The sequence below is a fragment of the Phalaenopsis equestris genome, unplaced genomic scaffold (assembly GCF_001263595.1).
Source record: "Phalaenopsis equestris unplaced genomic scaffold, ASM126359v1 Scaffold000002, whole genome shotgun sequence".
NCBI classification, from domain to species: domain Eukaryota; kingdom Viridiplantae; phylum Streptophyta; class Magnoliopsida; order Asparagales; family Orchidaceae; genus Phalaenopsis; species Phalaenopsis equestris.
The window spans coordinates 9,651,495-9,666,822 of NW_018164444.1; the positions used below are offsets into that span (position 1 = coordinate 9,651,495).

Sequence of the window (15,328 nt, forward strand, 5' to 3'; positions counted from 1 at the left end):
ATATTTAATATTACAAAAATAAAATTTGATTCGTGTGTCACAGCATAACAAAATGAATGTTCTTATATAGGTAATTCTGACGTTCCGGACGAGTTGGCGTTGTCTGTTTCGTCGTCGGAGGTCGTTTTAACGAATTCATCGATTTTCGTGCAATTTGCTTGTGTCAAAAATTATAGCAATACAGGTGTCTTTTCTCGCTAAAATTGATGTCCAGGAAGCGTTGGCATTGTCCATTTTGTCGTCGGAGGTCGTCCGGAGAAGCCCGCATTTTCACGCATCCTTTAAGTTCAATTTTAGTCCGATTTTGTTCAACTTAGTGAATTGTGTGTTTGTGTGTGTGTGTGATGATAAAGTCTTGAAGAAATTTTCCTAGCGCTTGAGATCCTATTAGGAACTTCTCCCTGAGTCTCCATATAATAGTCCTTAACCACTCGAGCATACGACGATGGTTTTGAGATCATCAATGTGGGACACCACAAGAGAAATAGGGGGTGGCTGAAATTTCTAAGGGGATGAATTTCAATACTAGTTTTCTAAGATAGTCAATAGGAACCCCTAGAGCTAGATCCTAGGATCCTAAGGAAAAGAGTAATGACCTCAAAATGAGGTCAACATTGAGACAACCTAAGAGTAAGCATACTTAGTTAATATGAGCAAACGCTTAATGATTGCATCTTTGAGCGCTGGCCTCCTAAGATCGTTCAAGCGTGTTGCATGGTTTGCTCCTTTTATTGCCAATTGGCTTTAGAAAGGTCATCTATGGTTTGCCTTTGGTGATAAGCCTAATACCATGTGCCGTTAAAACTATTTACAATAATTTAAATTTTTTTTGGTTAATTTTGAGAAGTTAGAACATGAAGGTGAATTGCGCATCTCATTAATTTGTATGCAATGTGTTGAAGGAAAGTAATGAGAGTATAGTTACCGATTATTAGAGAATAAGTTAAGATGAATCAAGTTTTAACCCTTATTGAAATTCAGGTGACCTGACACAGTAGGTTATGGCTTTACTGCAAGCTTCTTCGTTTTTATCAAATTTAAAGCACATGAACTAACAATAAATCTTTAGATGTTAATTTTCTTCAGTCTAGTGCAGGTGGATTGGCATTTTATGTGGAACTTTAAACAATCTGACTTCTGTTATTGGTTCATCATAGAATTTTCTTTTTGAAGACGAAAAATTGTCAAAATTAAATGTTTTCTTCTTTGTTGTTGTTCTTATTGCTAATTTCCACAATCACTATATCTGTAAAATGACAGTTCTGTAACCATAATTCACGTAATTTGAGGCATGCTTTCTGCTATATCATTCTTTCATAAGACATTTTTTATTTTCATTTGATTTTTTTTTCTCTTATTTTAGTTCTATTTTTAAGAAATAAGTCCCAGTTGGATTCAGCCATTTATTCACAGCCAAGAGAAACAAAGAATATCATTCTGCCGTTTGGTCGATCAACTCTCTTAGTTGCCAGTATCTCCACTCAATACAGCCCCCGTGGCCAAAGGAAATCCATTTGCTTTTTCAGTATTTTTCATTTTTCACCAACTCTTATTTGGAGCATTTGCATGCACACCATCCAATTTCTATATATTTACGTATCTAACACATAAACTTTGCTTTGACATTCATACCAAGTCTTTCATATAAAATAAAAAATACCTCTTTTTGAACTTTTAAAAATTGAAATACACAATTTCATGCATTGGCAAAATGGAATATATGCAAAAATTAAAGCTTAGGTGTTAGATATATAAATACATAAAAATTGAGTGGCATGTATGCAAATCTTCCTTGTTTTATTTCTCAGCATTTTAGGAGAAAGACCTGCTGCTTTTGATTAGCTGCAATAAGGTATTTCATGCTCTCATGCCGTTCTTACTAACAGTTACTGTTTGCCATACAGTTAATAATGATGACACACTGGATTAATCTTATACAAAAAAACTTAGCAAAAATACTACTTTACATCTTTCTAATGTGGCTGATTAAACTCATCTAGGCTTGATCTTTCTACTGTTCTAGAACTATTCTACAGAAACTAACACCTGGCGCTCTTTGGAATTTTTGTTTTTGCATGCAAAGAACAATTTTTGTACCGAGTGTTCTCTAAATCTTGTTAGAAACCCAGTTGTTTATTGTCCATTCTGATGTTGATGCCTCTTGTTTTTTCCCCCCAAAGTAGTCCTTTTCCTTACATCCCAGTCCAAAGATTTCGGCTTTTCATATAATTTTCTTATGCTTTTTTTCTCTGCAACTGGACAAATATATCATCCAGGATCAGTTTTGGATTGCTCCCATACTCATTCCTTTTCTTTCAGGCTGTCAAGGTGTTGCAAAAATATGAAAAAAAATATATATATTTCTATGGCTATTCTTTTGTACAGATATGTGTTTTTTAGGGTAGTCAACTGTCATAAAGAAGCTACTGCCTTTTGGAAAATCCTGTGTCCTGGTGCAAGGATGGCCAGGGGATCAAAAGCCTGTTTCTTCTGCTTAAACTCTTCCCATCTCGGCCCAAAGTGGATCTTCCATTCTTCCTGTGTTGTGTAGTATGGCAAGTATTGCTTCATCTGGATATTAGCCTTCTTGCAGAATTCTAAGATTCTTTCCTGCTGTTTCAATGCTTTAGCTAAGCTATCTTGACCTGAAGAACGTGGTGAAGAAGAAAGAAAAGCCACCAAGTAGAACACTTCTTCATTGGGAAAAACTGCTGATGTCCTGTTATCCCACCTTATATAAAGAAGAAGAATAAAAATGAGTCAGCTTTAGATGTTCATGGGGGCATGTAGTGTAGACTGTATCATGTTTAGGAAACAGAGAGCATACTTGGATTTGTTCAATGGGTATAACAGTATTGGGCCATTGCTGCTGTCTGTGAGGATCTTTCCAAAAACCTCTTCAGCGAAGGCATGGATTTTGGTTCTGGGTACCAGAAGATTAAGCCATGGGTGCGGAATTTCCCACAAACCCTTCGACCGCAGCATCACTTCAGAAACATGGACTCTGTCGAGGAACTCCAAGAACGAAACTTCGGATTGGAAGAGCGTTGATGGAATATATCGAAGCTGGGATAGGAGCTCTTCAACTTCCTGCATATCAGTGCTACACTCTCTTAGATATAGAAAAGCAGAATTTTCTTCAAACTTTGTTCATGAAAGCAGGCCTTTTACTTGCCTGCATCATTTTCTCAGGATATTCAGGATCGAAGTTCTTCGTCATCTCCAGGCAGAAAAGAGTTTTACCTTCGGATTTGAAATGGCTGGCCTGCACTGGGTCCTGTGGATTGAAGGAGGATCTCCAGTTGTTGAGAATCCCTGTTCGGTTTATGATCACAAAGCCTTCGATGTAGTCGAAGGTCCTTTCGGCTGAGATGAGCTTCTCCTGATCTTCCGTGAAGCTGGCGAAGTCCGAATAGAGAACTCTAATCCATCTTACCTGCAACGATAATCATTGCAGCAATTTAAAACCAATGTTGAGTTTGCAGACTCTGGAATTTATAGAAGCTCCCTTAAGTTTACCATCTTTGGCGCCGGCTCTAACGCAATCCTAGCTCGGGTGATGATGCCGAATTGGCCGAGACCTCCAAGAACGCCATAGAAGAGCTCAGCATTCTTGGTTGAAGAGCAGTTCAAAACTTCTCCTTTCCCTGTGATTACCTCGAGCTGGTGGACATTACTGATCTGGGGGCCATGCCGGAAAGCCTGACCACTAATCCCGGCATTAGACAGGGTGCCTCCAATGGTGAGATGGAGATAATCAGTCCACGATTTTGGCGCCAGCCCTTGCCTCAGAGCCTCTTTCAGAACATCAATCCACAGCTCTCCACCCGGAGCATCGACGTATGGGCCTTCTCCGGCGTGCACCCGCATGGTTTTCGCCTTTCCAAGGGATTCCATGCGCACGACAATGCCGCCGGCAGCCTGAGCCTGGCCCTGAAGCGAGTGCGCGTGGCCACGAGCGGCAATGGTGAGCCTCGAGCTCGGGCCAAGCTGGAAGACATGCCTCACGGTTGCGGCAATATCGGTGTCGGAGCCCGGGTGTAGAACGGCCAAAGGCAGGAAGTGGTATCGGTTTCCAAAGTCCACGGCGGCTTTCGAGACATCATGGGAGGTGAATTGGCCGTCGATGGCTAGGCTGCGGAAGGAGGCTGTGTTGGAAGCATCCGGGTCTGACTTTCTGCTGTTGATGCTCGCAAGCAGAAGGACCACGAGGAGCTGTGGGATTGGAGATGCTTTCATGGCGGTGGAGTGGAGAGAGGGAAGGAGGAGGCAGAGAGGTTGGGGTTGGTTTGAAGAGAGGGATGGAGGGAGATTTTAAAGGGGGAGGAGGAGACAAGGTCAACTATCTATGTAACGTGAGAGGAATCCATTGAACGACCGACCCACCTGTTTGGTCAGTTGTTTATGCGTTAAAGATCTCTTTTAAAAAAAAAAAAAAAATTCTCCTTTTATTACCTTCACTAACTTTTCCTCTTTTCTTTATGGTTAAAAGGTTAAACGAGAAAGGGAAGGAATTATCTCTCACAATCATGTTCCTCACACTTCACAATCCCCTTATAACTGCCATTACTGCCACTTTTTCTGTACAAATTGTGGTTCAAAAGAGGAACAAAGTTGGGATCAAATCCACTGTTCTGAAGCTCGTTTTTCTCTAAAAAGATTAATTTTTTATGAGCGAGGGCCAACTACTAGTATTTCTACATCAACATAAAGCAGGAACCTGAGAACAATATTGAGGCTCAGCCAGATGAATGAATGAAGCCCCATGGGTGGACCACTTGGTGTGGCAATTGTTTCTTCCACCTAGCCACCTCCAAGGTTGAAGATGGGTGGGGGCCTGGACGTAGTTTCATGAGGAGAGGGGAGAGAGAAACAGATAGAGATAGATAGATAGATATAGAGAGAGAGAGAGAGAGAGAGAGAGAGAGAGAGAGAGTGGCTGTAGATAGTGGAGGATATCTTCAAAAAGTGGGAGAGGGATGTATCAGAATAAGCAGCAGGAGCACAGGAGGAACAGCAGCAGCAGGAGCATAAAGTGTAAAGGCAGAAGATGTGGGGACTAAACTCCCAGAGCAGGGACAGCAGCCACAATTCTGAAAGTGAAGCTAGATCCTGTGCTGCAATTGGAAGAAGAATTGTTTTGGATAAGACAAGCTTTTGCAAGTAAACATTAAATTAATGTCCTTATTTTCTTCTTGTTGGGCATTTACATACATACCACACAATTCTTTTATATATATATATATATATATATATATATATATATATGCAATTATTACTAACATCTTAAGGTGAGATACACCTTGTCATAATGTAATAAATGTAATTATGAAATGTTAGGAGCTAGATATGCAAATACATGAGAATTGTGTGGCATGGATGTAAATCTTGCTATAATCAAATATTTTCCTTGATTTGAAAAGATCGACAAAATCTTAGCTAATAGATTCATAATTTGACATTCACCATGTAGAGACACTTCAATAATAAATGCATGATAAATATGCGTATTATTTTAATTTAATTGTGAAATATTTTAGAAATAATTGAAAATCCATCCATATACCAGTTGTTAATTAGGTCATTTTGTGTCCATCTAAACCTGATTTGAATCAAAAATTGATTTTGACTTGTGAGCGGGTTAGTTGACCTTAATTTTGTTGGGGTTCTGGAACAATATCTTGCGGTGGAGTCCAGTGGTTAGAGTTTAGAGATATTGTCCGGACGAATAATATTTGCATGCGTCACATTTAAATTGTGGGTCTTCTGACTGGCCGTTGGCACGCGGTATTTTATGTCAAAACAATTTAATTTTAATATTTTGAAGAGCAAAAAAAAAAATTAAGGATAATTACGCAGAGAACACCTAAAATATTGATATTTATAAATCAAGCATTTAAGTGATCTTTTAATCATGCCACAATCAAAATATGGGTTGGGATTTATTGTGAATTTTAATGTTTGAGTGAGAATTTGAGAGAGGGGGTAAAAGAGAGTGTTTGATTTGTAAATAGCAATGTTTCGGGTGCCCCTGTATATAATTTGTTGAATCCTAATTTGTTTGGTGAATCACACCCCCCAATGGTCAGATCATAAAAAAGGAGAGAGATAGAGAGAGATAGAGAGAGAGAGAGAGAGAGAGAGAATGAACATTAAAACATTTTGCTATTCTTTTTCTCATAAAATGATTTTCTCTCTTTATAAGAGACAGAATACAATACGTGATATTATATTTCTGCTCTTTCAATGGGGTTGCAATAAAATATTTTAGGTATTTTAAATATGTGAGTCTATTGCTTGGCCATCCTATGATTTGGACGACTGGGCTAGCATGACTTCGGCTCTGTAAGTCCCATTTTGGTGGGCTTGAAGAGTCGGTGCAGTTGGACGACTAGATTTGATTAGCTTTGAGTTTGTAGAACTGGCACGGTCGACTATACTTTATCGATCGGTTGCTTTAGTCTGACTATTGACCCTGGTCCCTTGATAAAGACTTTTTGTGAGCAGAAGTTTGATCACTGTAACTCGTTAGATAGTTCAGTCCTTAATGAGGGAGGTGTTTCGAGACAATTGTGAGGCTTTGTTTGCACTGCCGATTCTTGGTCCCTGATGAGGGATCTCAAAGGTGTCAGTGTGACATCTAGTGATGGTGAGGAATTGAATTCTTTCCTCAGGTTGGATCCGTTAAGAGGTAGGTTAATTCCTTTGCTCAGCTTTCTTGTGCCATTTAAGTTGGGTGCTGATATGCCTATTCAAGTATGATCAACCTAGACTCGGATCATTCCTTTTGTCATTCTCGTGGCTCGATTGGTTTTTATTCTTAGCTTGGATGACTACATCTAATAGGATAAGCGGCGCCCCTTGGTCTTTTGTGGTGGGTCATTCTTTGTGGTACTTGCTTCTTTTTGGGCCATTGGATCTTCCAGAAATTTGTGCTGGCACATTTTCTATGCACAACATCAATATTATGTGATATGATAGAGCTAAACACATCTAACTCTAGAATCCTATCACTTTATTAGGTTTTAAGTGCTTAATCAAAAGACCAAGGATTCAGAGCAATTCTTTTTTTATATACTTTATTGCTTTTCTAGTCGTTGTCACACGCTCGTTAGGCTACTAATTTATTATCACCTTTTTAAAAAAATTTTGTGGTTTGAAGTTGTTTTTCATAATTAGAAATGCTAAATGTGTGGCAACAATTGTTTAATTTTTCAACAAAAGCTTATGCTAAATGTATGACAACTACTCTATAATCATTTTTACAGAGGTTATAGCTGCCTGAAATAGACCTTAAATTTTGCTTAAAAAAGTTAATTAGCTTTTGTCTTTAGTCTGACTTGACTTGCTGACCAATTAATCAAGGCTGAGTCAAATTAAAATTGAATTGAGTCATACCTTTGATTGAAGCAATGTATAGGGTGAGCACTCGAATCCGACCACTACTGATTTTTATTTATATATTTTTTTTCTAATTTTTGCTATGAATTGAAGCACTAAAATAAAGAATGTTTAGATTGTATATGCATGTCTTTAAAAAATAATAATAATAATAACATAGATTTATGCATATTACTAATTTAAATTAATATTTATTAGAAGATAACATTCCTATATATGTATATTAAATAGTCCGGATAATTACATCTAGATCATCCAAAACATTGATATTTACAAATTAATCTCCTAGTTGAATGTTTTGAACTATCAAACTGATGTACTTACCTGTGCCACTATCAGGGTCCATTTGGGGCGGCGGTGTTGTGGTTGTGTGACATCACACTACAGTTTTATCTGTTTGGGTAAACTGCGTTTTGACATCTTTTTTTCAAAAAGCTGGTAATGAAATCTGTTTTTCCCCACCACTCCTAGCTAGGTGAGGTGATAGCTTTCTAACTGCGGTCTGACTTTAAAAAAAAATTTGTAATAGTCATTACGGCTTTTTAAGCATCAGATTATTATTCACCAGCTTCACAACTGTTTTTTAATAAGCTACAGCTGCCTCCCAAACCAATCCTCAAACTATTTATTGATATATAATCGCATCATTCAATAAGTTGATTGTCTGTTGAGATCGTGCAGGACTGTTGAATGTTCGTGGACATATTAATTTAACCCTGCATGGCGTTGACCTTAAAAAATGTGAGTATGTTCTTCGCCGGTCTATACAAAAGGTCAACGCGGCTTTTCGCCATTCCTCACAATTGCGAACGAGGGAGAGATGAAGATCGGTTCTCAATATATAAGCTGTACGACGATTGTGTGTTTTTAAAGTACTTTTTTAATTCATTTTATAAAAGTATTTATTCGGAATATTAAAGGGGCATTTACATACATATCATCCAATTTCTATGTATCTATGTAACTAACATAAAGTTTAGTTTATATATTTATGCATTTTTATGCATCGAAAAAAGTAACTTGCATGGCTTTACAAATCGGACCGGATTGATCGGTTGTACAGTGAACCAGTCATTCAACCGATTTGGTCTAAGCTTAAAATTGCTTTTGTATAGAACCAAGAATTAATGAATCTGTCAGAACCAGATTTGAACCGGTGAACCGGTAAAGAGGTCTGAAAGAACCGTCTCATTTAATTATTGTCCAATTTTAGCTCTTTGATTTTGATCAGATGACTAGAAATATGATATTTAAATTAAAAACAGAGAAAAACATCACGTCTTAAATTTTTTTATGTAGAAAATTATTCAAAATATTCAAAAGTGTTATTTTAAATTAAAATATTAATTTTTGAATTGACAAAAAAATATATAAATATATTATTATTATTATTATTATTCAAATTTTATTTAAATAATTTAAATAATTAATAACTCATCCCGCTCAACCTCCTATTTATTCCCGATTGAATCATTTAACCTTGAACATTTTCTTCTTGAGATTTCATGTCATTTTCATTACCTTGCCAAAACTAACTCATGTTCACGTTAAGCAATTGCCCCCTCTGGAATTAACAATTTATCAATATAAATAATAAAATTTAATATTTTTCTTATGTAATTTACTAATTTTGTCTATATATATATATATGTAAACAGTAAAGTTCATATGTAAATTCTAAAAATTGCGTGATATATATGCAAATCTTGAGAGCCCAAGTCAACGTTGATTTCATAAAAATTGTTTTTTTTTTTTCAAATTTGACCAAAATTAAACTAATGACAGTCCAAACCGAACGCCGTGCAATTTTGGAATAAATTTTTTTAATTTATTGAATTATAATTATAATTATAATTAATTTGATTTTTCGACTTTAAGAGGGGTTTAGTTGGCAATTGAAGGAGTTTCGTACGTCTCCTCCGATTTTGACAAAGATGTCCGCATTTAATGGAGAGATTATGATATAAACTTATTGTTAATGAATTATTAAAATGCATCAATTTAAAGAGATTAGGGGGTTATCATGCATTGCTTTAAGATGAATTAGCTCTAATTTTTAAATAGATTTAATTATTTGAAGATTTGCATACATACCTTTTATTTCTATATATATATATCACAACAATATATAAGGGTGCAAACGAACCAAACACGAACGAACAGAGCCTGTGTTCGTGTTTGGTTCGTTTGAAATTTAGTTTGTTTGAAATAAGCTCGTGTTGTAAATTGTTCGTGAAGTCATTGTTCGTGTTCGTTTCTTAACGAACGAGCCGAACACGAGCTGTTTGCGAACAAAGAGCCAGTTTGACATCCCTAATATTAATATATATAAATAATATATTATATTATTTATATAACTTATATTATATAAATATATAATATCTATATTAGTATATTACTAATATAGCATAGTGATATATTGTTATTATTAATTTATTATATATTATAGTTTATAAAATTTAATTTTTTAAATTTATATATATATATATATAAAGTTATTTTATATTTCGAACAATAATAATTCGAATTCGAACAAATGCATCATTGTTCGTGTTTGGTTCGTTTAACTAACCGAACGAAAAAAAAAAACTTGTTCACGTTCGTCTCGTTACTTATCGAACGAATCGAACACGAACTCATTGACGAACCGAACACAAATTATTCGAAGAACGAGTTTTTTTGACGGCCCTAATTTAAACCAATATCTCTTTTTCAACTTTTAGAATGTGATACGAAGGATTTGATATAAATATAAAAGCACACATGCAAATACATAGAAATTGGGTGGCATACATGCAAATGCTCCTTAATTATTTAATCTTTCTCATTCACTTCAACTAAAGTATGAATTTAATCATTACAACACAAAGTTAGACTCCAACAAACTATATATCATAAGATAACAAAATATTTTATTTACATAATTGAAAATGTCTGCAATTCCTAAAATATATAAAAAACATTATGTTGGTTTGTAATGTACAACCACTATAAATATATATATATATTGTATTTATAGAAGCTCTTAAAAGAAAAGACTTTTCTTCTACGGCTACATTAAGACTAATATATGAGTTTAGTACTATCAGTTTGATATCTAGATCTCCAACTGAGTCAATATATACATCATTATATTACTTTCTAATTTAACATATTTTTCAAGCATGATCATTTATTCATGGGTATTGATACGCCATCAACAAACTGTCGCCATCTAGCATGAATCTCAAGGTAATTTTTTAAGCAAGAAATGTTTAAGGTTAGATTAAAAGTCATCTAGAACTCCGGTTTCTGTAGAATGACTGGCTCGAAGAGACAAATCCAATGATATCAAATTTGGTCTATTTGAGTCAAATCAAGCACAGATCGAATAGTTATTAAACTGTTTTTAGAAGCTTTCAGTGGATAATTGAAAGGTCAAACATATTCCAAATATGATAAGTTCATATCAAATAGAGTTTCTCGGCAAAATAAATCTAGTAAGTCCAAAATCACTCAATTCTATCATCATAAAAAATAAAATATATATGCATGAAGTTTGCATTAGTAGTGACCAATTTAAATAATAATAATAAAAATAAATGAAAACCAAAATTGTTGCACTTAATAATTTAATTAATTTAATTCAATTTTTATCTACCTTAGGCTGAGTCTGTATCAAAAATAAGTACGGGCATGAGTTTCTAGGCAGATGACACATTGAACTATGTGACGGGGACCAGGAGCAGCAACTCATGTTTCGTACATTATATCCGAATTTCAATATTTTTGTATAGACTTAGGACCGGACATATATATGCGGTGTCTGACCACTTTTTTTTGTTTTCCTGTGATATTTTGCCGACCCTACGATGCTTTGGCTTCTTATATATATTTTGAAGTGTTTTTTTTTTTGTATTTGTGTGTGCATGGACTACTTTTATTATTTATTTATGTGCATATGGAATTCCACAAAAATTATAATCTAGACTTAAATGACCCTAAAATTATAATTCTTTCTATTTTAAAAATTCTAATAAAAGATTAATATATATCAAAATTTAGGATTAAATGATTCAAGCTTTTTTAAAACCTGTTTTTTATTTTTTGCATGGCATTCGACCCGGTTATAAAATGGGTTGCATGCATAGACATATACTCAATCATATCTAATAGGGCATTCATGCTTAGAATTGTGGTAGACAATTGCATCATGTTGCATGTCCCAAGAAGGATGCTCCCGTGCTTTTCCAACCCGAGTGGCCCATCATAACTTTTTACATAGGAGGCAGCCGTCTAGTGCGTCTAGGGTGTTAGAAGGCTCCCCGACTCAGACGAGGTGTAAGTCCATTTGTTTGGAGTGTTTCCAGCTTTGTAGTTAAACCTCCCTTCCTCTTTATTTCCTGCCACTTTCGTCAGTATAAGTCCTACCTTTTGGAGCTCTAGCCGATAATCGTAGAAGGGAGTCTTGTTCCTTTGACCATTGTGCTACTGAGATTCCACGTGGATGCCACAATTCACAGATTGCTGGCCTAGGATCTCTAGTCGTGTTGGGTCGACTACCTTCACGACCGGGTATACTCAGAGTCCTAGTAGCTTAGTACGATGAGTCCATGGTATCCTGAATTGGTTGCCTCTACCTTTTAAAACCACTCCTCCTTACCTTTGGCTACCCATGTTGACCCCTTGTCTACTCCTTTAACTTTATTGATATCGTTTTGACAGCCCGAAGCTGACGAACTGTCATCCGTTTGAGACACGACAAATTATTTTCTACCCTTATGGCTTGTATGTGCTTTGACGTATCAGGATAACTCCATCAAAGCAATTTTGGTTATTTCATAGGCTTCATAAGTTGATGAGCCGCTGCCCATTTGGGATGCGAGATATTCACTCTCTGTCTGATGACCTAGCGTGAACTTTGAAGCATCGAGACTTTTCCATATGAAATAACCACCCTTCATGGACTTATTTCCCCAATAATAAAGGCGAAACCCCTTTTATGGAGAATACTCCTCAGTATCCCCCACGATGTAATTAAGCAAGTGGAATGCATCCCCTTTGGAAGTGCTCTTGACTCGAGAACAAAAATATTCTTTTAGTTTTTTAGTTACGGGTGATTTATGTTGAGATTCTCTTCGTGGATGACTTGTTTCGAGTCGTTTTGGTCTGATCTTGTTTAGACATATACTTTCTACCCATCACATGAGGATTACTCATACATAAGTCTTCCGTCTCTTTTCTTTTTATTGTTTGTCTATTTGTCTGTCTTATGTCCCTTTTCTTTTCGATTCCTTTCCTCTTCAAGTCATTTGTATGATTCGGGAGGGGGACTTATTCAAATAAATAAAATATACGACAACATATAAATAAACAAGTTGGTAGCTCAGAGATGCTAAAAAGAACTGAGAAAAATAATTGGCATCTGGTTTAACATCAAGTTGACTTATTCAAAATTTATGAAATGCTTATGATATAACCATGCTAATTATTCTATTCTCATGCATTAAATTCAATTGTGAGATTCGTGTAGCCTACTAAATTGTTTGCTCATTCTTATTGTATTTATACATTTTTTGAGATCAGTAAGGCTGTAGTAGAGTGATGGCATAGTTCTTACAAGTATTGGCATAATTTGTGTTATATATGTATATTTTTACAATTGAGGCACAATATTTTTGACTGGAATTATCGAAGTATGGTGATTATTACATATAAAATATTTTGGATATGAGTTGTTTTGATGTATACATGTATAAAATATGATGCTGAATATCAATTTTTTTATATTATTATTGATGATTTCGTAATTTTATGTAGTTAAATTTTAAAATTATAAGAATTCCTTTCCAAATAGACATTGGGAAAAATTTTGTCATACACATAACTTGGCATGACCTATTACTACATAGATGCAATATTAGTTGGGTCATGATTCATTCGAAACTTATTTAAATACTTTATCAGTTGCTACATGATCTCATATATATCCTATGTCCTTTTACTTGTTATCCCTTTATTTTGCTTACTAACCATTTGCTTAAGTGATTGTAGATACTAGTTTTTTATTTTTAGGTGTTGTCAGTTGTTCTCTTCATTTGAATCAGCCTTTTTTCTAATGCAACTGTCTTATTGGTGCTTATTAACTCTCTTCTTTTTGGTTGTTGTTGTGTCACTTTCCTTTTTTTTCCCTTTTTTTTGTGATTTATGTTGTTTTGTTTTGTGTGTGAGTTTAATCCCCGGTGGGAGGTTCCTTTGGTTTTCCTTTGTGTGACTTTTATTTGGGTTTAGTTGGAGCCCTCCAACATATCTTTTTATCTTTGTTTTGGTGTTAATAAAATTCCATTCGTGGTTCAAAAAAAAAAGGGTCACCATAATGAATTCAACCAACATGATATTTTAAAGAAAAATTGCTAGGCATGTTCCACGAATACTTACGAACCAGGTCCTAGAAAAGCTCATACAACTAGGTTTAAGGCACCGATTTGCTTGACTAGGCCAACCTACTTGCTAAATAAAGAGAGTAATATCCAACATGCTCAAGGAAAATCTCAGTCAATGCGTCTGCCAAGCTTGTTGGATTGATCTAGCCTAGAAAGCTACTCAGTTTATACTATAAGAAAATCAAGCAACTCTTTCACATGACACATCTCTAGCCCGAATTTGATTATGTACTTAGGGCATTTGCCCTTATTTCTTATATTATACAATATCTATCATTTTACAACATGCATAATTCTCACGAGTTAGCATTTTCTTATAGTGTCCGAGACCTCAAACCCTTGACTAGAAATAATAGATTTTGGTGAGAGCCTAAAGTTCCGACTTGACAAACTTTCTCTGGCATTTGGCGTTTAAAAATTTCTCTTATGCTCGAGATTATTGCATTAATGGTGATTTTTTCTTCTTTGTTGTGCATCATTCTTTCCCTTCTTTGCTGTGCATCATTCTTTCCCTTCTTTGCTTTATTTAGGTTATTAAAACCTTACAATAACTAAAAAGAAAAAGATAAGGAAATAATATAACATGTCCTTATAATATGTCTTGTGCATGCAATAATCAATTCAAAATAATATGCATTAAGCATTTTAGAACAAAAAAGATGCATTAGCTAAGTTTTATAAATTATATTCAATAATAATAGTAATTATATTAATTATTTATATGTTTGTGATTGTAGGGTGCTTGCAACCTTGATTTTTTTCTCCTTCTATAATTTTAACATGACATGGTGGATGTGAATGATTATGTGTGAATTAATCCTTTGTTAGAGGATCACAACTTCAAAAAATAGAGTAAGTCTTGAATTACATTGTTAACATCTCAAAAAATAAAAAATGTATATATGAATGAAGTTTACATTGGTAGCGATCAATTAAAATAATAATAATAATAATAAATATTATCCAAAATTGTTAAAATAACTTATATCGCACTAAATAATTTAATTAATTTCATTCAAATTTTATCTATTTACAAAATCATTATCACTTTAATTATGTCCATTAAATTATCACATAAATGTCAAATTTTATAATAAAACATTTAACTCTTTTCTCTTAATTTTATTCTCACTAATTTAATTGTTAAATATGTAAATATAGGAGTTTGATAAATAATCAAATAAAATAGATGTTAAATTTATAAAAATTTATAATTCTAGTGATATTATTAAAATAAATGTGTGTTTGGGGCAGTTGTAGCTTATTAAGAAGCAACAACTGAAGCTGCTGAAGAATAATTTGATGTTGTAATAAACTGCGGTCGCTATTGCAATTTTGTTTTGAAAAAGTTTGATTGTAACTAGAAAGCTGTCACCGCACCTAGTCAGAACTGATATGATTTTTTGAAAATGCTGTCAAAACACAATTTATCCAAACCGACAAAACTTCGGTGCAGTGTCGCACCGTCACCACACCGCTGCCCCAAACAAATCCTAAATTGTGCC

General features: G+C 34.7%; 1 protein-coding gene across 1 annotated transcript; it reads right to left on the reverse strand.

The window, feature by feature from the left end:
• Positions 1-1,776: 1,776 nt before the first annotated feature.
• Positions 1,777-4,251, reverse strand: LOC110017822 (cytokinin dehydrogenase 4-like). Its single transcript, XM_020714939.1, has 4 exons — positions 3,520-4,251; positions 3,176-3,436; positions 2,828-3,090; positions 1,777-2,731 (listed from the first exon to the last, which is right to left on the reverse strand). The coding sequence occupies exons 1-4, from the start codon at positions 4,237-4,239 to the stop codon at positions 2,413-2,415; spliced, it is 1,563 nt and encodes a 520-aa protein (XP_020570598.1). The 5' UTR covers positions 4,240-4,251; the 3' UTR covers positions 1,777-2,412.
• Positions 4,252-15,328: the final 11,077 nt, after the last annotated feature.

What these genes read in the sequence shown, in the direction of transcription:
- LOC110017822 (XM_020714939.1), bottom strand. Translation starts at nt 4,239, where the DNA reads ATGAAAGCATCTCCAATCCCACAGCTCCTCGTGGTCCTTCTGCTTGCG. An exon ending in TAGAGCCGGCGCCAAAGATG is followed by an intron (nt 3,437 to 3,519) that starts GTAAACTTAAGG and finishes TTATCGTTGCAG; the next exon opens with GTAAGATGGATTAGAGTTCT. An exon ending in ATCCTGAGAAAATGATGCAG is followed by an intron (nt 3,091 to 3,175) that starts GCAAGTAAAAGG and finishes ACTGATATGCAG; the next exon opens with GAAGTTGAAGAGCTCCTATC.